The sequence below is a fragment of the Quercus lobata genome, chromosome 2 (genome assembly GCF_001633185.2).
Source record: "Quercus lobata isolate SW786 chromosome 2, ValleyOak3.0 Primary Assembly, whole genome shotgun sequence".
Taxonomy (NCBI): domain Eukaryota; kingdom Viridiplantae; phylum Streptophyta; class Magnoliopsida; order Fagales; family Fagaceae; genus Quercus; species Quercus lobata.
The window spans coordinates 81,104,954-81,127,311 of record NC_044905.1 but is presented as its reverse complement, the minus strand read 5'-3'; the positions used below and the strand labels follow the sequence as shown (position 1 = coordinate 81,127,311).

The following is a 22,358-nucleotide window of genomic DNA, read 5'->3' as shown; positions in this document are numbered from 1 at the left end:
AGATGAGTAGCGAGTTCCAGTCACGAACTAACAGAAAGGCCAAACTATACTTTTTGTCTTGTAGTAATCCAGCTGTCATGACCCTTCAACTCCTTGCATGCTCCACACATGTGACACCTCTGGCGAATCACCACTAGTGAGTCAGTTGCGAGTTCTAATCATAAGATGCTCTTTGATTGCGCACACTTGATCAAATCTTCACACAACTCTTATATAATTCTCACCTAAATACAGGGTTTCTAATTGCTGAATTACAAGCAAATTTGGCATAGAATAAAGCCAACACATGGTTGAATAAATTCAACCTTACACTAACAATTATATTTTTACAAAAAAAATAAAAATAAAAATACAGATTGACATGATATATAATAAATGTGGTTGGTGTCATGTCAATAACTTACAAATGATCTTTTTAAATATTTATTATTTTATGTTTAAGAATTCACATATTTATATTTAACATTTTCAAATCATTTAAACAACTATGAAAACAGTGAGGAGTTTTATAATAAGTATAACTAAAGATGTTGTGCTTAAGTTTTGTCAAAAAAATAAATAAATAAAAGAGAACGAGAAAGGAGGAGGAAACCTATATGGTTAATTAATGATATATGAAGGAAAATTGATTTTCCTGTTGGTATGTGTTAAATATTAGCATTGATACACCATGTTGAATATGCTAGTATAGATGCAGAAGCGAAAGCATAAAATATAAAACACAATAACACACAAGAGTTATGTGGTTCAGCCTAACGGCTTACATCCACGGAGGAAACCCTAAAGGGTTATATCAATAATATATTAGACTGTAGTACAAATCATGTGTTACAATGAATCATAACATGTGTATATATAGCAGAATAAACCCTAGACTAATAGACTAATAGACTTCTAGTACAAGTAGGAGACTTGGCTTGCACACAAAGTAGAATTAGGCTTGGACCTATGCTAATGGGCTAATACATCTCTAACACCCCGTCTCAAACTCAAGATGGAAACTTGATGAAATCTTGAGATTTGATAAGGTTGAGAAGATCCCTTGAATGAAGTTTGGCTCTGTGACAGTAGTTTGAGGAAGGCAATGGTCTTGCAGTGTTGATGCGACTTCTAACAGTGGCTTGACTATACCGGAGAGTTTTGACGGCAGTAGTAGGAAACCAAAGAAGATGAACACAGCGAAAAAAAAAAAAACACCGAGGAAGACAAAGATTACTCTTAAGTATACTGTAAGGACAGAAAACCATGGCCACAAGAACCTGGCTCTGATACCATGTTAAATATTAGCATTGATACACCATGTTGAATATGCTAGTATAGATACGGAAGCGAAAATATAAAGTATAAAACACAATAACACACGAGGGTTATGTGGTTCAGCCTAACGGCTTACATCCACGGAGGAAACCCTAAAAGGTTATATCAATAATATATTAGACTGTAGTACAAATCCTGTGTTACAATGAATCATAACATGTGTATATATAGCAGAATAAACCCTAGACTAATAGACTTCTAATACAAGTAGGACACTTGGCTTGTACACAAAGTAGAATTAGACTTGGGCCTATGCTAATGGACTAATATATCTCTAACAGTATGGAATCAATTTTTAGAATGGGTTTAGAGAAAGTAAAAAAAAAAAAAAAAAAAAAAAAATCTTAGAATTCATCATTTAATAAGCTACTTAATGAATTATGGATGCAAAACCCATAACCTCTTTAAAATTTAATAGAACATTGTCTTTTTGTTTTTTCTTTTTTGGTACAAGATAGAATTCTACTCTAACCTAATCTAAGTGTATATATGCGTGTGAAGCTTCCTCCTAAAAACTTGAATCCCAGCCCTTACACCCCACACCCCACAAGTACTTATATTTATGGAGTGATCATCACACCAAGGCTGTGCGGTGGTGAACATTGTCAATCTTGAGCTTTTTGAACCCTGAAGCATCACAGAACCAACTTTATCCTAGCAAGATTTATACTTGTAAAGGATCGAATGTTTGAGAGAGAATATTAAAACAGCCCATGGTAAATATTTGTCAACAGAACCATCTTTTGAAGACTGATTGACATTAATAATGTAAACAGTATTTTTTTTTTCCCAACAATTCAGCTTTGTAGATAAGTCTAGTCATGACATGGCTAACGGACTTATTAGCTGATTGAGTACTCCGACAAATCCGAATTTTTAAAAGCATAGATTAGATTGCTTAGCTAAATAAAAAATTAATCAGCCAAATTTACTAAAAAAAGATCAGATTGCTTAGCTAAATACTCAATCTGAATTCCAAACATAAAACAAATTTTAAGTGGGTTGACAAAATTATGATTTGTAGCAATATATATATATATATATATATATATATAAATATTTTTATACAAGATAGAATTCTACTCTAACATAATTTAAGTGTATAAGTGTATAAAGCTCCTTTCTGGAGACTTGAACCCCGGCCCTTGCCCCCCATACTCTACAAATACTTATACTTGTGGAGTGATCATCACACCAAGGGTGTGCAGTGATAATAGATATATATTAAAGATAAGCTGTGGTGCGTGAGGTAGTATTAAAAGTTGTTTTAGATTTTCAATTCTGTTCTGACTTTCTTTATTTCCTGGAATAGATTAGACTAGCTGACTTCTCTAGGAATTTTACTTTTTGTCAAAGCTATTAGTAGGATGTAGATCGATTCCTAATTCTGCTTGTGAGAAATTCTATATTCTCTTTTCTATATGGGTTGACCACTTGACATTTTTTTTTTTTTTTTTTTTTTTTTGAGAATACTATGTACTGGTCTCATACACAAAATGCTTGAGAGTCTAAAAGGAAAAGGAGTTCACTAAATGTTTTATATGACTATAATTACATGCAGATGGATTTTTTAACCGTTACATAATCGATTGTATAGAAATTCCTGTAATTTAGGTTGCATAAAAACTTTGCTCTATCATTTTAGTGTCACAGATCTCTTAGATTACAATTCATTACATTTCCATTAATAGTTGTTAATATGCATTGTCCTCGATTTTCATTACTACAAGGAATGGTTATACTCCTTCGTTTTGTGTTTATTACTACAAGAAAGCATACTAAATATTTATTTGACCACATCAAGAAACCGATAGAGAAGGAAGGAAACCCAAAAGGGAAGGAATATAATTAAGTAGGTGTTTTTTTCAAAGGTCTAAGCAACTACCACACACACACATATAGAGTAGAATTTCAACATATAATGTTTGCGCCATAATAATTCTTCTTTATCACCAAATCAAGACACTAATTGGTTTTTTGTGTAAACGAGGTTTGAATCTCAAATTTCTTATTCAACAATAGGAGACTTCTTCTCACAAAAATGAAAAATAAATAAAACAAGAGACTTTTTTTTTTCTTTTTTCGAGAATCAAAAAAGGGGACTTGCGTGTGGCAGTCATTGTCCCACGCCCAATGATACATTTGGGTAAGCCCATGGGTACCATTAGCCCAAACCGGAACTCACACACACCCTAAGCTCTATTGATTTCTGGGACTTCCAAAAATTGTAATTACAGTCCTTGTGAAAACTCAAACCTGGGATGTGGTAAAGCTTCAGCAGTCACTTACCAATTATACCACACCTACTGGTGACATAAAACAAGAGACTTTAACAATTGAAATAACTGAAATCCATAATCACTGTCATTTATAAGTAATGAAATCTAAACATAACTTCTCTCATATATGACCTTACAAGATCTATATAACCCTTGGCAAGGAAACATAGTTTTAAGTAAAACCAAGCCGCACGACTTTTTATATTGACTTATTAGTTTAAGCTAATAAATATAATGGAAAACCAAAATAGTATTTTATTCTCATTTTAATAAATAAATAAATAAAGCAAGTTATTAATCTTGTTTCATTGCCAAAGAAAAACATTAAATAAAAATTCCTTATATCCTCTCAAGACACTAAACCTGGTCTGTCCTCTAAAACACAATTGGAAAAATATATTTTATAATTTATATCAATAATCAACTAGTAGATGTAGGTTGTATAATGTTCTTAAATGAAATGCTTGTATTACACTAAGACTACTACCAAAGTATCCAACCATTAGAGTCATACATGACGCCCTCAAGGACTAAACAATTTGTTACCATTGTTTAAACAATAATTTTCAGTGTTTAAACAATATTACTCATATTTTCACACATTTTTTTACTCATACGTATTTTCAAAATATACAAACAACGTTACTAGAATAATATTACCAAACGACCCCAAAATGTTGCTAACTCTCTCAAGTCCCAAGTAAAATCAATCTATTTATTTTTATAAGCACATGGCATTGAGGATTTTTCTTTCCTTCGGTCAAAATGCCACAAGGATAATCTGTCACATATACTTCATTCAAAAAAAAAAAAAAAAACCAATTAAGCAAAAGTGACCATTTGGCATTGGATTATAAGCTTTTTTTTTTTTTTTTTTTTTTTTTTTGCTTTTAGTTTTTATATACAACTTTTTAAAACCTCAATTTTACTTACTTTTTCTTTCTTTTCAAAGTACAATTATACTTTAGCATCCTTTTAGCAACGAGTTTTAAGCAAAAAGCTAAATTACCTATTTCCAAAAAGTAAAATACACCATATAAAGTGTGAGTAGCACAAAGTATCCAACCGAGTCAATAATTCGATATATATCTTCACCTCATTAAAAGAACAAAATAAGAACATATATTAGAAAATTAAAGAAAAACGTTAATAAAGAACAAAATAAGAACATATATTAGAAAATTAAAGAAAAAGGTTAATAAAAAATTAAGTACATCCATTAGATCCTAATTCACATTTTACATATACTAGTCACAAACCCATGAGATGCATGAAAAAATGTAATATAATTATTTTATAAAAATATAATGTAAAATTTGTAGGTTGAATAGTACATGTGTTATTAAAAAGTATTTTCTATTTTTAGAAGTTTTATGTAATAAAGCATATAATGTATTTAATTTGTACTTAACAACAATAAATAGTAATTGTTCGAGCATCATGTCGGGGCCCGGTCGTTTAGCCTCCGTAAGGTTACATGACCTAACCCATCAGCCTTCATAAGGTTACAAGGTCGGGGGCCAATACTAGGTTACCAAGTCACCTGCTAAGCACCATTTGGTGACAGTTGCAAGTTTCAAGAGAGTTGCATCAGTCACTAAAAATGGGTCCCATCTGGTCAAGAATATATCCCAAAGGGACTCACCAATATGGAAAATCACTCTATCATCAAGACAACCCCACTAAGAGAAGTCTATAAATAAAGACTGATAGTAAAAGGTTTAGAGGTTGGCAATTTGAGAGGGACACATAAGAGAAAGCGAGGAACAACGAAAGAGAGAGGAAAGGTTTCAGTTCAATAGAGCTTGGCCTTCTCGAGAAACATACACACTATTGAAAAGAGCAGAGGATGGGCTATAAGCACCTTCCCCTGGGCTGTTGGATTGGTTCAAGAAGGTCTTTTTCATTGTAGGAAACTCCATACCCATTAACAACTGGTAAATTGGGAGTTTGACCCAAAACTTCTTTGTCATCCTAGGCTCAGGCACCACAGTAATATATATTGTAATTTAATAAAAAAAATAAATTACATAATTATTATATTTTTTTACATAAATGGAGAAATTTTATTAAAATAACCTTTTTTTTAAACATACCACAATCGGTTAACTAATTTGGACATATCCAAGAATATTAAAAAAAAAAATGTACACTCTTATTCCATGGAACACATGTAACATCTTACATTAAGTTTTAATTATTATATAAGTATATAATTTTAGCATTTTTTTTTCTTTCCAAATATAAGTACAATACCTAAATTATTGAAACTTGAAATTTAAGGTAATTTTGTGAATATTTATTATTTTTATTGCTTTTTTAGAGTTCATATCTCTAATTTCTAGTGTTTATTTTGTTTGTATTTGTTTACCCAAAACTAAAGAGTTTGGCCATAGAATGAAATTTCATACTTTTTAACTCAAAAATTAAAAAATTAAAAATAAAAGAAAAAGAAAAAAGAACTTAGCCAAAAAACTTAAAAGACAACCAACATAAAGAATGAATTTAAGGCCTAAAATGGACCAAATTAGACTAAAGTTTACTGAATTTGACCAAAATGGAACATAGTGGACCAATTAGACTAAAATCGACCGAAGTGAACTGAATGGACCGATTGGACGAAAGTGAACTGAAACCATCTAAAATGGACCGAATAAGTCCGAATGGACTGAAGTGGACCAAATTGGACCGAAATACTATACTATAACAAAATAATTTTTAAAATGTGAATAGTGCCGTGGAACTCAAAAATGCATTAATATGCACGTTTTTGTGTATTTGGCTGGATCATGAACAATGCCGTGAGATCCTACCAAAAATGCAAACGTTAGAAATGCACATTGGCCATCCAAACTCACGCTATTACAGTATACTGAATGATTTCAGAGTTCTAAGATGTACCAATGTTTATTTTATCTAAGATCAAGCCAACTTACTATAACCCATATGAGGCTTCCATTATTGCGATCCAAAGCCCAAGAAAATCCACTTTTCTGAACTACAGCAACAATATCTAGTTTCAGGGGCGTGCAGAAAACCCGCCGACCCATCAAATTCGACCAAACCCGACCCACCGGGTTGGGTCGGTTTTTAAGGCTTAGTGGGTTGGGTTGCATTATAAAAAAAATTTTATAGCAAGTCGGGTTGGGTTTGGGTCATAAAATTACAAACCCGCCAAACCCGACCCGACCCACCATATTTAATATATGTTTAAAATATATTTTAGATTTAATAAATCAAAAAAAAAAATCAATTGTAGGGCACTTATATATATATATATATATATATAAACATATATTATATATTTAATAATTTTAAAAAAAAAAACCAGCTATAGAGCAACATTTCCTCAGTTCCTCCTACTAATACTAATTTAACAAATATAAAAAATATATTATATAATTAATAAAATTTTTTAAATAACCAATTCTTCTTATCCTATATAAAACCCAATTAATTCACACAAATCCTAATAAATTACTATTGTTGTTTAGTCATTAGTGTTGAGCTTTTAAGGAGTTACTTTGATACTAATCTTCAAGTTTTTTTAATATATTAATATTAATATTTTTTTTACTCAATTTAGTAATAATAAAAAAAAAAATTTGTCAAACCCATGGATTCAACCCGACCCAACCCGATCCATGTGGGTTGGGTTGGACTTATATGATGGGTTGGGTTGGGTTGAATTTTCTTTTACCTATCATGGTGGGTTGGGTCAAAAAATCCCCTCAACCCGACTCAACTCGACCTATGCACACCCTATCTAGTTTGGTCTTATTCCTCCTTACACTAAGCATTAAAGGTGCCTCACCGAAATCAGCATCTGGGTCTGGACCAGGTGGGCAATTGGCGGTTGAAAGATTGTTACATGCAACGAAAAACACATCATAGCCTCCTAGTTGGTGAAACCATTTCATCTTGCCAGAACCTAGATCAAGTTCTAGGATTGATTCTGAGTGGTTATCAGGCTCAACACATTCATCTGGATGAGTTGGCACCGTTTGATTATTCTTCTTGTGTTGACATTGGGAGTCCATTTGGATACAGTTTATTTTGCTGAAAATTAAAAACACTGTAGTAAAATAATTTTTAAATATGTGAATAGTACCGTGAGATTAATTTTTAATATATTTTTTTTTAATAAAGTGGTTGTGGGTCCCTTGAACAATGCTCAACAATGTGTGAATAGTGCATTTCGTCCCCTATGCTGAAATGCGTGCAAGAAAAAAAACAAAAACAAAAAACGCAAAACGTCATTTCATCCGGATCCAAACATTTATTGTGTTACATTTAAGGGAGCTGAGTATAAGTTCCTGGTGGCAATGTAGACATGCTTCCTTGTAATATCAATGGACGGGCTACTTCCAAATATAGCAGATCCAGCATATCCTCCAATTTTGTTATGGCTATCAGGCAACATAAAATTTTGCCATAAAACAGTGCCAGAATGAACATCTAATTTGGATAAGCTACCACGAAAGGTACAGCATTGTCCGATGCCAAGGAGTTCTTCTAGTGAAAATGTACCAACATAGTAACCCCTAAAAAATCAAATACAGTAAATATCACATGAGGAGAGCTATATATGGTGGAAATGAATCACTTTTTCTTTTTTCTTTTTCTTTTTGCCTAAACTAATTCTAAATCTAGCATAAGTTCATCATGTTATCTCCCAATTACGTGTGTGCATTTTGATCTAGGGGAAGCAGGAACAAAATTTCCCCTAGAGCAATGCAATCTAAATTGAATTTCTTTACATAATTGAATGGACTACAATATGATGCATAATGCATTCAGTTCAAAATGAATGAAGAATTAAGAGTAAGTTTGGTAGACTGTAATAGACATTGTAATGTAATAGTTATTCCTATGGTTTAGCTATTCAGTATTTTAGTTATGTTTTTATTATGGGGAATAGTAATTCCTTATAAATAGCTATTTTTTAAAATGAGAAATAACTATTCATCTCTAAAAAGGATGTAATAGCTATTCCTTAGTAGGTGCATTAATTTTTACAATTAATATATTTCTAAATAAACAAACTTTCCATATGCACATAACAATGATGAAAATAAAAAATCATAAAAAATAATTAATCTCCCTTTCAAATTTCAAAAATATGAACTAGATGCAATGTGTGCTAAATTTTGGTGGGGGCAAGTGGGAGATGAACGGAAGATTCATTGGCTAAGATGGGAGAAGTTAACAAGATCAAAGAAGGATGGAGGAATGGGTTTTAGGGATTTAAGGGCATTTAATTTAGCTATGTTAGCTAAACAGGGGTGGAGGTTGCTGCATGATGAAAGTTCTTTAGTATATCAATGCCTTAAAGCTTGATATTTTCCTAGAACTCACTTATTAGATGCTAAGGAATCCCCAAATTGTTATTTTGTGTGGAGGAGTATTGTAGCTGCTTTGCCTGTTTTGAAGTTGGGGTGTTGTTGGAGAGTTGGGAATGGTCTTTCTATTCGGGTTTTAGGGGACAAATGGATACCGAATTATCCAACAAATGTGCCTTTGTTTCCACTTAGGGAGGAGGTCCGAGAGGTGGTTGTGGCTGAATTAATTGATCTAGAGTTGCATGCTTGGAAGTCTAAATTTATTTTGGACATGTTTGAGCAGGCGGATGCGGAAGCCATTTGTAGAATCCAACTAAGCCGACGAGATGTGGAAGATACTTTAATCTGGATGCACCATAAAAAGGGGTTGTTTATTGTCAAGTCCGCATATAAGGTGGCGAGGGAAGTTTTGCATGGTGGAAATTTAGCTGAAAGCTCAAGGGGTTGCGTAGGGAAAGAAGTGTGGGCTGCATTATGGAAACTTCGGATTCGAACAAGATTAAAGTGTTTGGGTGGAGAGCTTGCACTGATATATTGCCAATAAAACAAAATCTGTCAAAGCGAAAAATAATTGAGGATGAGATGTGTCCTATATGTATGAGATTTCCAGAGTTAGCAATCCATGCTTTGTGGGAGTGTGAAGCGGCTAAGGATGTGTGGGCTAGTAGCTTGAAAATTCTGCAGAAGGGGGTATCGGGTGTGGCTAATTTTACTCACCTAATAGAGTACTTGCTGGATCGGATTGAGCTACATGACATGGAGGAATTTCTGGTGCAAGCTTGGTAGATTTGGAATCAAAGAAATCGGGTTATCTATGGAGGGAAATTCCATGACTCGGGACGATTGATCACTCGAGCTAGGGAGCTGTTAGAGGAATTTCGGACTACCCAAGATTAGATAAGAACTGAATCAGCTAGGCAGCTAGCTCAGGATACTTGGCAGCCTCCTCCACAGTCGGTCTTCAAGCTTAACTTTGATGCAGCAGTGTTTTCAAGCCCCAACAGTTCTGGTTTTGGTGCTATTATACGCAATGAGAAATGAGAGGTTATGGAAGCCATGGTAGCTAAGGGTCCAGAAGTGTTTTGCAGTACAGAAGCTGAACTACTTGCTTGTAGGAAAGCGATTGAGTTTGCAGTGGATGCGGGTTTCTTAGAATTAGTTATTGAGGGAGATAATAGTTTGGTTATGATAGCTATTTCATCGCTGAAGATTGATCAATCCTTGTTAGGGAATGTGGTTGGGGATATTCAACATTTGATTCGTAATTTGTAGTGGGTAAGGATTGATTGTGTTAGAAGAGGGGGAAATTGGGTTGCTCATGTATTAGCCCAATTTGCTAGGAATATTACTGAGGATATGTATTGGATGGAAGATGTTCCTCCAATAGCTAGAGAAGTTTTGTACAAAGATGCTAATTTTATTGAGTAAATGAATGATATGCTTCTGTTTCCAAAAAATTTCAAAAATATTATTTTTTGGGAAATATAATTATATGAGTAAAATATTTCCTAAAATATATATTAAGTTTCATTTAAAATGTTTTCATTCCATTATCTTCAGTGTTCTATTATTGTATTGTCACAAAAAAAAATGAATAGTAATAAGCATTACATTATAACATTTTGTATTCTTATGTAATTATCATTACAATCTACCAAATGCGTCCTAAGACATGATGCTTTTACAAGCTTGTTTACCATTCATTAATAGAAACCTAAGGCCATGCTAAATATATAATACTTTTTACAACTTTTTCTTTTATTAATAGTTTGTAAAAATGTTTATATCTATGTTTATATTACTTTATTGTTTTTGTCTGTAAGAAAAATGAGAGAAGGGGGTAAAGAGTACTAATTTGCATTTAATTAGATTTGTTTTTCACTCTCTGTTTTTTCTTGTTTGAATATAATTTCTAAAGATTTTGTCATGTCTCTCAAAGGCATAAGTTATTGTACATTTAAGATTCCATTATATGATATTCATTTTTTTTAAAAATAAAATAAAATAAATGAATAAACTCAGACGCTATACAAATATTTTGAGACGTGCACAGATTAAAAAAAATTGCATAATTCTATACATAATATTCTTTAATTAACTTCAACTTTAACTTGTAACTTAGGCAACTGTTATATAAGACACTCTTTTGTATACGTAAAAATATTTAAGAGCATGTGTGAATTATATGAGTATGCATGTGCTCTCAACTTGACTTGGGTAAATTTATTTTTTTGGATAATGTTATGCAGGGACAGAGCCAGACTTCGAACCTAGGGGGGCAAGCTTAATGTAAGCTTATTGAATTTTATCATGTTCATTAATATCATAATCTCATATTTTCAAACGCAATCCAAAATCACACTACAACATATAAACTAATACCAATTTCATTGTTGGTGATTTTTCAAGGTTTTATTTTAGGATTTTCAAATATTAGGACATCAACACTAGAGGTTAGCAACACTAAATCATCATTATTGGTTTATGAATTATTTATAACTTTTCTTTGAATAACAAGGTTTTCAGACCCGGACCGTTCATTGAACCGTAAAAGGGAGAGGTTCAAGGGTTTTGAGGTTGGACCGAGGTCGAACCAGAGTCGAACCGTGATGACGTCATAATTAATTTAATAATTATTTTAAATATATATAAAAACATTAAATTAATAAAAAAAATAGAAAAATTAACTAAAATAGCCTAATTCATTTAGAAAAGCTTATTTCTAAAAAATACATAAAACTTACAAAAATACAGTACACAATTACACGTTGTTACACACTAGACAAAAAAAACTCCTTCCCATCAAAAATGCATGAAAGAAACAAGTCACTAGACAAAAAAACTTTTCAAATGTAACATCCTTTCCACAAGTTAATTGAACCATAATACAAAAACTGATCCCTAAAACATCCTAATCCCACATTCACTTTTCCTTTTCAACTTTCCACAGAACCTACTCATTATGCAACAGACCCAAAAAAAAATAAATATATAAAACTAAATAATTAACTTGTATTGCTGGGAAAGCATAGGGTTTCTGAGAATAATGTCTTCTTATCTGGGAAAGCACAGGGTTTCTGCAAGTCATTGGTACTTGTATTACTGTTTTTGCTTCTTCTCACTTTGACTAGCTATTAGCTTACTTTTGTTTCACACTGTTTTTGCTTCTTCTCACTTTGACTAGCTATTAGCTTACTTTTGTTTCACATTTTGATTAGTCATTTCTTCTTCATTGTGCTTGTCAAGTATGTGAGACATTAGGGCCAATTGTTTTCAAGACACCATCATAAGAAAAAGCTAGTTAAGATACTATAAGGCGTCTGCCTATTCTATCACTGAACTCATTTTGAAACAGGTCCATGGTCCACCTGTTCTATTCTTGAGGGTCATTTTTCTTCTTCTCTTTTTATTTTTTTATTAATATGTGGTCTGATAGCTGTAGTTAAGTAAATTTGAAATCTAGCATATTCAGATGCTATGTTAATTCTGGGATTTCAATTATGTTGAGATTGCTTTTAGTAATGGGGCAAATGATTTGAGAATAATGTAAATATTATTGAAACCAACAGCAATAAAAAATACAAAAAAAAAACATGCAGCAAGAAGTTGCAGACACAACAAAGTAATTTTGGCAGACAGAAACACCAATTGACCCAAATCAATTTTCACAATTACAATAATATCACAAGCCTTGTCTTCACATACACCAACACTTCAGATCTATATCATCATCCACAATCAATTTTCAATTGACCCAAATCAATTTACACACCAACACTTCAAATCTATATCATCATCCACAATCAACTTGCAAATATTAACAAAGAAAAAACAGATTAAAGTACCAACGACGGCGACGGCGACGACGCACAGAGTGAGCTGCGACGGGGACAAGGGAGAGAGGCAGAGATGAGCGTGAGAGAGTGAGCTGCGATCTGGGTTGAGCTGCGATGGCAACGAGGGAGAGAGGTAAAGACGAGAGAGTGATTGAGACTTTGAGAGAGTGAGGAAGAGATCTGGGCTGAGCTGCAACAGTGCGACGGCGACGAGGGAGAGAGTGATTGAGAGAGTGAGGATTGAGGAAGAAATCTGGGCTAAGTTGCGACAGTGCGACGGTGACGAGGGAGAGGCAGAGACGAGAGAGTGATTGAGACTTGAGAGAGTGAGGATTAAGAGTGATTTTTGAGAGAGGCAGAGATGAGTGAGGATTGAGAGTGATTGAGAGAGGGTTTCAGAGTGAGGCTAAGAGTGATTTTTGAGAGAGGGTTAAAAAAAAAAAAAAAAAAGGTGGAACGACGCCGTGGGAAAAAAAAAAGGCTGAAATTAGGGAACCGTCCGAACCGTGTGAACCGGTCACGGTTCACAGACCCGGACGGTCGGACCGCGGTCCGGACGGTTCCATGCTTTTTTCGCATGGAACGGTTCCTTACCTTAAATGGATCGTGAATCTGAACGGTTCCCGGGTTTTCCGGTCGGACCGTACGGTCCGGTCCGGGTTTAATAACCTTGTTGAATAATGCTAGGGACACCCAAATTCACAACATTTCCCACAAAATTAATCCCAAACAAAAACCAAAATAAACATGCCCACAGAACATAACAAATTTAATGTTAATAATTTATTGATAATAAAGTCACAACAACATTAATATTAACAATTCATTACAAAGTTTCTCAAAAGAAAAAGGAATTCATTACAAAACATTAAGGGGCTGTTAGGTAATGTTGTTTTAATAACGTTATTTGTATTTTTTAAAAATATGTGTAGGTAAAAAAATATGAAAATATGTGTAATGTTGTTTAAAAACTAAAAACATGTCTTTAAACACATATTCCAAACAGCACCTAAATAAACAACTTTTCTATTGTCCTAAGACCACAAAAGTCAAACAAACAACTAATTTCTTTTTTTTCTTTTTTTTTTTTTTCCTCTTCTTATTAGTCTCTACAGGACTACCCAGTATTCTAGTCTTCTAACGACAACCACAAGTTTGTTTTTATTAAAAACCTTTTCTTTTCTTTTTTTGGTCTAAATATTAGAGGCCACACATTTATACTTGAATATTGAGAAATATCAGTTACTACCTGCATCACTGCTAGTTCTATACTTTGTCACTCAATACAAGCAGAAAGAGACGCAAGAGCTGGGAGACGGAGACTAGGTTTCATAAAATTAAAAAAAGGGGCAGAGCAGCTAGAGTCTCTTACTCACACAACACATCGCAGACAGAGGATTGTGGTTTGTTTTTTCTGGTTTTAAGGCTTTTTTTTTTGGGGGATGTTTAAAGGGGTAATTTGTAAATATTTTGGATGGGGGCTAAGTGCATACATTTTGGAGTCAAATATTAAACTTGTGTCTATATATATGCATAAATCAAATTTCCAAAAAAGTTGGGGGGGGGGGGGGGGGGGTGGGGTAGGGAGGAATTGCCCCCCAATGCCAAAGCATAGCTCCATCCTGGTGTTATGCGATCACAGCTAACTTTTTTTAGTTAAATAACTGATTAATCAAGAAATATACATTAATCTTTCAAGGCGAGATCAAGAGAACGAGAGGCTAGCCATGCAAGGTATATATGATCGAATGATTAATATGTTAAACAATAAGGGGTTGTTCTAGCGGTTCCCTTCCTAATGTCTAATAAGATTTGTGAGATCATGAGTTCAAAAGTTTTAACTCGATCCATTTATGAGTAATCCCCAATGAATTCTTAATTGTAATTACTAGGGTATGCTTGGGTCAGATTGAGGGATTCCTTTTAACCTGACCTACAATAGTTGATTAAAAAATCCAACCTAACTCAACCCATCTGAATCGGATTAGGCTCATGGGTTAGACAATTTTTTTTTTAATTACTATTATTATTATTAAATTGAGCATTAGAATAACATAACCACAAATAAAAGCAAATTTATAATTAAATAATCATGAGCGTAACATCAAACCAATACAAACTATACGAGAATAACTTAGAGTTTTGGTTTTATTTATGAAGAGGGGCAAAAAAGTAAATAACAAAATTGTACAATATATTTTTTAGTTTAAATATATATTAAATATAGGTGGGTCGGGTCGAGTTAGGCAGATTTATGAATCTTATGACCCAATCTTAACCCGACCCATTGTCTAAAAAAAATTTTTTTAAAAAATTATAACCCAACCCAACTCACCGACCCTTAGAAACAGACCCAACCCAACGAGTTGAGTTGAATCAAGTCGATTTTAGTGGATCGATTGTACACTCTTAATAATTAGCCTAATATCACTAATAATTTAGGGTAAAATACCATTTGGTCCCTAAACTTTACCAAAATTTTGTTTTTCATCCCTAACTTTTAAAAAGTTCTTTTTCATCTTTAAACTTTGTAAATAGTTTTTTCAATAGTTTAGGGACAAAAATAGAGATGAAAAAAAAAAAAAAAAAAAACTTTTTTCAATAGTTTAGGGACAAAAAAAAATTAAAAGTTTAAGGACAAAAATAAAATATTTTCAATAGTTTAAGGATAAAAGACAAGCTTTTCAATAGTCTAGGGATGAAAAATGAATTTCCTAAAATTTTGGGATGAAAAACAAACTTGGCTATAGTTTATAGACGATTCACCTACCCTTTGTAATAAGTTCCAGACATGGTGATGAGTCCTGCGCAAGGCCGGTTGAACCGATAGGCCATTTAGGCCACCACCTAAGGCCCCCACTTATAAGAAGACCCCCGATAGTACTAACATATTATATAATGTTGCTTTCTCATCTAGAAAAAAAAAATCGAAACAAACAAAAACAAAAACAAAAACATAAAAAAAAAAAAAACAAAAACAAAAACAAAAAAACAAAACAAAAAACAAAAAAACAAAACAAAAAAGAAAAAAAAAAAAAAGGAAGAAAAGCAAGGCCCGCCAAATTATTTAAGCCTCTACTTGAAAATTGAGAAGAAACAAATTATTTTTAACCATTTCTCACAAAGTTAAAAAAAAAAAAAAAAAAAAAAAAAAAACATGAAGTCCAATCAAATCAACAAATCTTTAGCTTTCTTAAGAAAAAAAAATGACCACATCTAAGTGCCCTCTGGATCAAACCTTTGTACCACATTTCATTAAGAAAACCCATGTTTATTACTTGAAATGTAGAGAGGGAAAGAAAGAGATACACTGATTTTCTCAATATACAAGTAACAAAATGCAGAAGAAAAGATAATAAAAGGCAGAAAAAAGAAAAAAAGACTCACTCTCTCCATCTAGATTTTTTTTTTTAAAAAACATACTTTTTAGTTGGCTTACTCATCAATTGGTGTTGGCAATAGACTTAGTGTGTTCACAGATCTTCATTTCAGATTCGTTTTTTGTTTTCTCTTCTCTTTGCCTCTTTGATTTTCTTCATGGAATTATCTTTGCTGCTAGGTTTTCATTCCCCTTTTTGCCTTAGCTTTTGTTGTACTCTTTACTCCATTTTTTTTTTCACTCTTGTAGGGATAAGGGCCCAAAATTGTATATTGGACCTTGGGCTTTGGCCGAGGATGTTGATTGGTCCAAGGACGAATAAGCAATTGCGAGGGTGTTAAGTTCAGAGTCCCATGAGTAACGTGCAAGTGGAAAGATTGGGAAAGGTGGTCCGAGGAGGATTGTCTCCTTGGATAAACGAAGCACGGATTGAATGTATGTTCTATCACTCAAAGTGACCTTCTAGAAAATGCCACTGAGAGAGATGTGCCTTATGAACATACTGGAAGAATGACAATTCAGAAATATCTAAGGGAAAGCTATTATCACTGCATTAAATGCTTTGCAGCTAACTTTCTGGCTGCATTAATGTGGAGAAGACTCCTGAATAGTGTTGCCTTGACTACCTCAACTCACAGAAGGCCTGAGAGGGTGTCTGATGAGACAGGCATTCAAGTAGTGGCTTAAATGATCAACAAGTGTAGGGTCAAGATCATCAAAAAGGAACTGTATAATGTAAGAGACCCTCCATGGAAGAGGGGGCGAAAAATAGAGAGAAAAAGGACGGTAGCAATCAAAATTGTATTAGTAATCTGTTCAAATGATTTATATTAGAACATACCTCCTCGGACCGTGCTGAGAGTGAATTTATTTGGATCAATCCTTCTTGCTTTTGTTTGATTATCTTTCAAATCCATTCTGGTCGTTGTTCAACTCATTAAGGCCTAGTTCTCTAACTCACTTTCTAAAAATTTATTGTACTATACTAACTGGACCAATATCCCTTTACATTTTGGGTTTGGGTTCCAAAACATGTCCCTACAACTCTTAAGTCTTGATTTCTTTAGTATTTTCTAGAAGACTATAGAATGGAACCCACTTAAAGCTTTGATCCTAGTCCTACACTTTTTTTTTTTAATTAGATTTAATGGTATGGATGTATAGTGGGCTGGTCTTAGTGATCAAGTTTTGTCCTACATGTTTTGCTCAAAAAAAGGGTTTACTGCTACAATCCTACAAAAAAAAGAGTATTGATAACAAAATTATAAATTTAAAATAATTAATTTTGTATTAATTTTAATTATAATTTATTTGTGTAGGTTTAAAGTGTAAAGTAATCATATTATGTAAAGCTGCCATTGTACTTTTGATAAACTAGATTTTATTGTTTTATACATTAAATTTATATTATTCTAGTTAAATTATAATTTTTTTATTATAGATTATGTATCATTTATTCATAAATATTTTTTAATTACAAATGTCTACTAGAAAATATCCATTTGGATATGAAAAACTAAAATAAAAAAATAAAAAATAAAAAAGACAAAGATAAAGAGAAGTACTAATTGAATCTCAAAAAGGAGCTATGGACAAATTTATTACTAGTAACAAAAAAAAAAAAAAAAAAAAAAAAAAATCTTGAATGCTTTCTCACACATGAAACTTATTCTGATATCGATGGCTTAAATTTATTTTCAAAACTGAAAGTTTTAAAGAGGCTAGAATTATATAAAGAGGCTAGAATCTTTTCTAAATGCATGTATTATTTTCAAAATATTACTAACTATACCTGTTACAATTGCATCTGTAGAAAGAAGCTTTTCAAAATTAAAATTAATAAAATCCTATTTAAGATTAACAATGTCACTAGAAAGATTAAGTGGATTAATCATGTAAGGACTTGATTTAGACTCCTAGCCCAACGGGTATATGGACTTAAGCCCAAAATAGCCCAAAACAATAAATTTATAGAGAATGACTTGGAAAACTGGACTTTCGTGAACCAGATAATAGAAAAACAGGTTTTGATGCTAAAAAGAGAAGGATAACGGAAGTTAGCTAAGGAATAACATTCTTAGATTGGTCTGAGAACACTAATTCTTAAATATTTAATCTTAAAGCTTTGTTACAAATTTGTTTACAGTTTCTTCCTCTCCTTTTTTATGGAGGGTCTTTCACATTATATAGCTCTCTTTGAACCGCCTTGATCCTACACTTGTTGATCATCTAAGTCCTTACTTGAGTACCTGTCCCATCAGACACCCTCTTTGGCTTTCGTCAAGGCAACACTGTTCAGAGGTCTTCTCCATATAAATGTGACCAAAAAAGTAGCTGTGCATTTAATGTGGTGGTAGTAGCTTTCCCTTAGATATTTTTGAATACATTTCCCTCTTGCACGTTCATGAGACACGTTCTTATCGCTAGAGCTATTTGGAGGTTTACCTTAGTTGCTAGAATATGTGCTTGAGTTGTCTTCATCATATCCGAGGAGGAGCTTCTCCTCGGATCACTTCCGTTCGTTCCTCACTTATAAGTCTTTCACTAGGAACTCCTAATAACTACTTGCTTCTCCTCAGACAATTCAGCGTTCCCGGACAAAAGCTCAACATTTCATTCTGGGCCTTTATCCCTACAAATCATATTACCAATTGACAATGAAATGTTAGCAGAACTTGAATGCAATAGCTTAATTAGTAATTTTGCCTCTCAAAAAGTAAGAAAAATAAATTTTAATGGAAAAAATATATAATTTATAATTAGATATAAAGAAAGGCCCCGTTTAAAGTTTTCGTCTAGGACTCCCAAATTCGTTGAGCCGGACCTGGTCCTACAGCATGGTTATCAAGCTGTGTTGACCAAACAAGCTCCCCAGTTGATCTTTTAACAGCAATAACAACAGCTGGCCCATAGATTCCAACAATGAGGAGATCATGATCGCCAACTATCGTCGGCGTTGATCTTGAAACTACGTAGGTGAGAGTAGGTACAAACCCGGTCGCATTAATGCCAGTCAACTCATGCAAGTTCTTCTCCCAACCAAGAGTCCCATTACATGCATTGACAGCATAGATGTTGCCATTATAGCTTGGGAAATAAAGGGTGCCATTGAAAATTGCTGGTGTTGCTCAGTGGCGACTCCAGGAATTTTGTCCAGGGTGTTCCTATTTCACTTTGAAAAAATTTCGGGTCATTTCGGTCTATTTCAAGTGTTTTGAGACGTTTCGGTAAATACAGACCGAAATTTAAGATTTGGCCGGCATGAAGCTTGTGCTTAAAATAAAAAAAAAAAAATAAAAAAAATAAAAAAAAAAGTTCTTAAAACCAAAGCAAATTTGCATTCTGTACACCGAAAAACCTCAAAAGGAAAAAAAAAATGAAAAGAAAAGAAATGAACAAATGTAACCGTACAATAAACTATAAGTTCATTTGAAATATTAATAAAATTATTAATTATTATTGTTTACTTATTTCACTAATTTGTTTATCTTTTATAAACTATAATTATAAAATTTGTTGTTTCATGAATTATAAAATTATTAATTGTTATTTAGCCTAACATAATTTAATTTATTTGTCTTTTATAATGTATTGGTTAATTTAATTATACAACTTTAATTATTGTTGTTTAGCGTAACAATAAATTATATTGCTTTAATTTGTTTGTCATTAATTATACTGCTTTAATTTATTATATTGTTTAGCCGGTTATGCACATTACACATTTCATGTGTAGCACAATAATTAAAGTAGTGTAATGTACAGCACATTACACTGTTTTAATTATTGTTTACCCGGCTCCAGCCCATCAACCCATCTACTCCTCCCACTCAACAAACAAGCACAAGCCTAATGCCCCAATCACAATAGCCTGCCAATCAGAAAATTTCACAATCACAATACACAGTACACATTATACTAAGAGACAACCAATATTTCACCAACAACAGCACCAAAACCAACACCAACAGATAAAGTACAGCCAAATTCAAAAAAACAAAAAACAGATAAAAAGCAAAATATAAATAGAGGTAATTCGGCCAGCCAATGAGAGAATTCAAAAGAGAGAGATACTGAGTAAAGTTAGATATTAAAGAATAAAGAGAGAACCATTCAGTGAGAACCATTCATTACTTTCATTTCATGTTTTCATTTCAGTGAGATAAAGAGAGAGAGAGAGATTGAGAGACTGAGAGAGATTCAGAGAGAAAGAGAGAGAAATACCTTGAGGGAGGGAGCACCGAGCGGCGAGCGGCGAGCACCGAGTTGCGAGCTCCGAGCACCAAGCACCGGAGCAGAGCGATCTGCGATCTACGATGAGGGGCGAGCGAGCGACGGCGATGACGAGCGATCTACGGCTATGGCGACGTGACCTGTGATCGATCTGCAATCGATCTACGACGATGGCGTCGACGTGACCGTGGGTTTGGTTTTGGACCTTTGGTTTGTTCTGTATTGGGTTTTTTTTTTTTTTTTTTTTTGATAAACGCTAAAACACCTCCTCTATATTGGAGTTTGTTTTGCTTCTGCTCTTTATAGACTGACTGTATTGGGGCTTGGTTTTCTCTACCAATGATGTGACCGTGGGTAAGGGTTTGATTTCTGATTCTCTACATTGGTTTTTTTTTTTTTTTTTTGAGAATCCGTGGGTGGGTTTGCTACCTCTGTAATCTATTGGGCTTGCCGTGGGCTTGGCTCGGTCACAATTTCTTGGTTTGCCGTGGGCTTGGCTCGGTTACAATTTTTTTTTTTTTTTTTTTGCTTGAAAGTAGAACAGATAATTTTTTTTTTTTTTTTAATTTGAGGATGTTTCTAATTTTGTGACTAAGGGTGTTCCTAATTTTGTGATCAGGGTGTTCCTAATACAGCTTAAATATAAATTTTTTTTTTTTTAATTTTTTTTCAGTTCAGGGTGTTTCTGGGAACACCTTGAGTTGTACGTGGCGCCGCCACTGGTGTTGCTGATATATCATCACCTGCAAAGAACTTCCACTTTAGACATAGTTTGGAAACAGTTGTAGTGCTGATTTTGGTCTCCATGTTTGCATATCTTCTATTATGCAAATCTCCACCATGATTCAACCAGTTTTGTGTAGCCTTTGGTCTCTTGCCATGCCACTATAGAACCAACCACAAACAATAAAATTTGGTTAATAACTTTAACCTCAAAACTTGTACTATCCATTATGCATGGACGAATTTATACGTGTGCATGTGTGCAATTATGTGAGAGAGAGAGAGAGAGAGAGAGAGAGAGAGAGAGAGTTAATTACATGGGAACTTGTAGTAGCTGTGATGATCAATAGACAAAACATGTAGAGTACTAGAAAGACAAAAGCAGCGTAGAATTTATGAGTCCCCATTCTAGTGGAGCTTAACTTGTTCTTGGTGCAGGGATTTGCAAAGTCCTTATTTACAAGGTTTAATTAAGGGGACTATGAGGGACATTTTCACTCAAAAGTTGTCAAATTTTTTATACCATTTACATTTCCCTTTACCCCTCCTCCAACTTTTTGTAAGCACTAAAAACAAAAAGTATTAGGTGCATAAAACTACTATTTTTTATAAGACTTGAGAGAGGTGTTTAGCAAGCAATCTTACTCCTAACTTACTTTAAGAAATAAAAAATAAAAGAGATATCTTAATTCTGAAGTCTTACAATCAAATTATTCTCATTTCATAATTCTATCTTTCACTCACCTATCATAAGAATGCGAAATGACAGAGTCAAAATTAACTGGTGAATTTATTGTCAAATAAAACAATAATAATTTCTTAAACTCTTTTTTTCCCCTTTTTTGAGCGACCTTTTTTCAACTCTTCAAATTAAAGCCTTATTATAACGGGTACCGGTCATTTATAAGTAAATTGTATTTTACATTTTTATTTTGGAAATCCATGAATGAAGTGTTAGTCTTTGTATGTAAATTTTTTAAATTTTATTCTTTTTAAGTACAATTTTAATTCTATCATTCTTTTTTTTTTAAAGTTAAATAAGTTAGTAAATTTAAATTAATTCAAAAAATATTTAAAAATAATGTTGAAGATATTACAAATTTTAGTACATAAGCCTTATACTCTAAGACTAATAAGTTTGTTTACCATGGCATCCGTCATATTAATCATCATGTCAATTTATAAACATTCTCTAGTAAAATCATTAAAATTGCTATCAATTATTTTCTTACAAACAAAAATAAATTAT

General features: G+C 33.1%; 1 protein-coding gene across 1 annotated transcript; it reads right to left on the bottom strand.

The window, feature by feature from the left end:
* Nucleotides 1-6,351: 6,351 nt before the first annotated feature.
* On the bottom strand, nt 6,352-21,516 carry LOC115972160 (polyvinylalcohol dehydrogenase-like). The gene is made up of 8 exons (XM_031092342.1): nt 21,427-21,516; nt 21,094-21,271; nt 18,978-19,280; nt 15,545-15,578; nt 7,884-8,140; nt 7,348-7,629; nt 6,533-6,594; nt 6,352-6,405 (listed from the first exon to the last, which is right to left on the bottom strand). Exons 1-8 carry the CDS (start codon nt 21,514-21,516, stop codon nt 6,352-6,354), a joined length of 1,260 nt encoding a protein of 419 aa, XP_030948202.1.
* Nucleotides 21,517-22,358: the final 842 nt, after the last annotated feature.

Coding starts and splice junctions, on each gene's coding strand:
- LOC115972160 (XM_031092342.1), bottom strand. CDS start 21,516: ATGGGGACTCATAAATTCTACGCTGCTTTTGTCTTTCTAGTACTCTAC. Junction 21,272..21,426: donor CAGCTACTACAAGTTCCCAT/GTAATTAACTCT, acceptor TTGGTTCTATAG/TGGCATGGCAAGAGACCAAA. Junction 7,630..7,883: donor CTCAGCTCCCTTAAATGTAA/CACAATAAATGT, acceptor TCCAAATGGACT/CCCAATGTCAACACAAGAAG.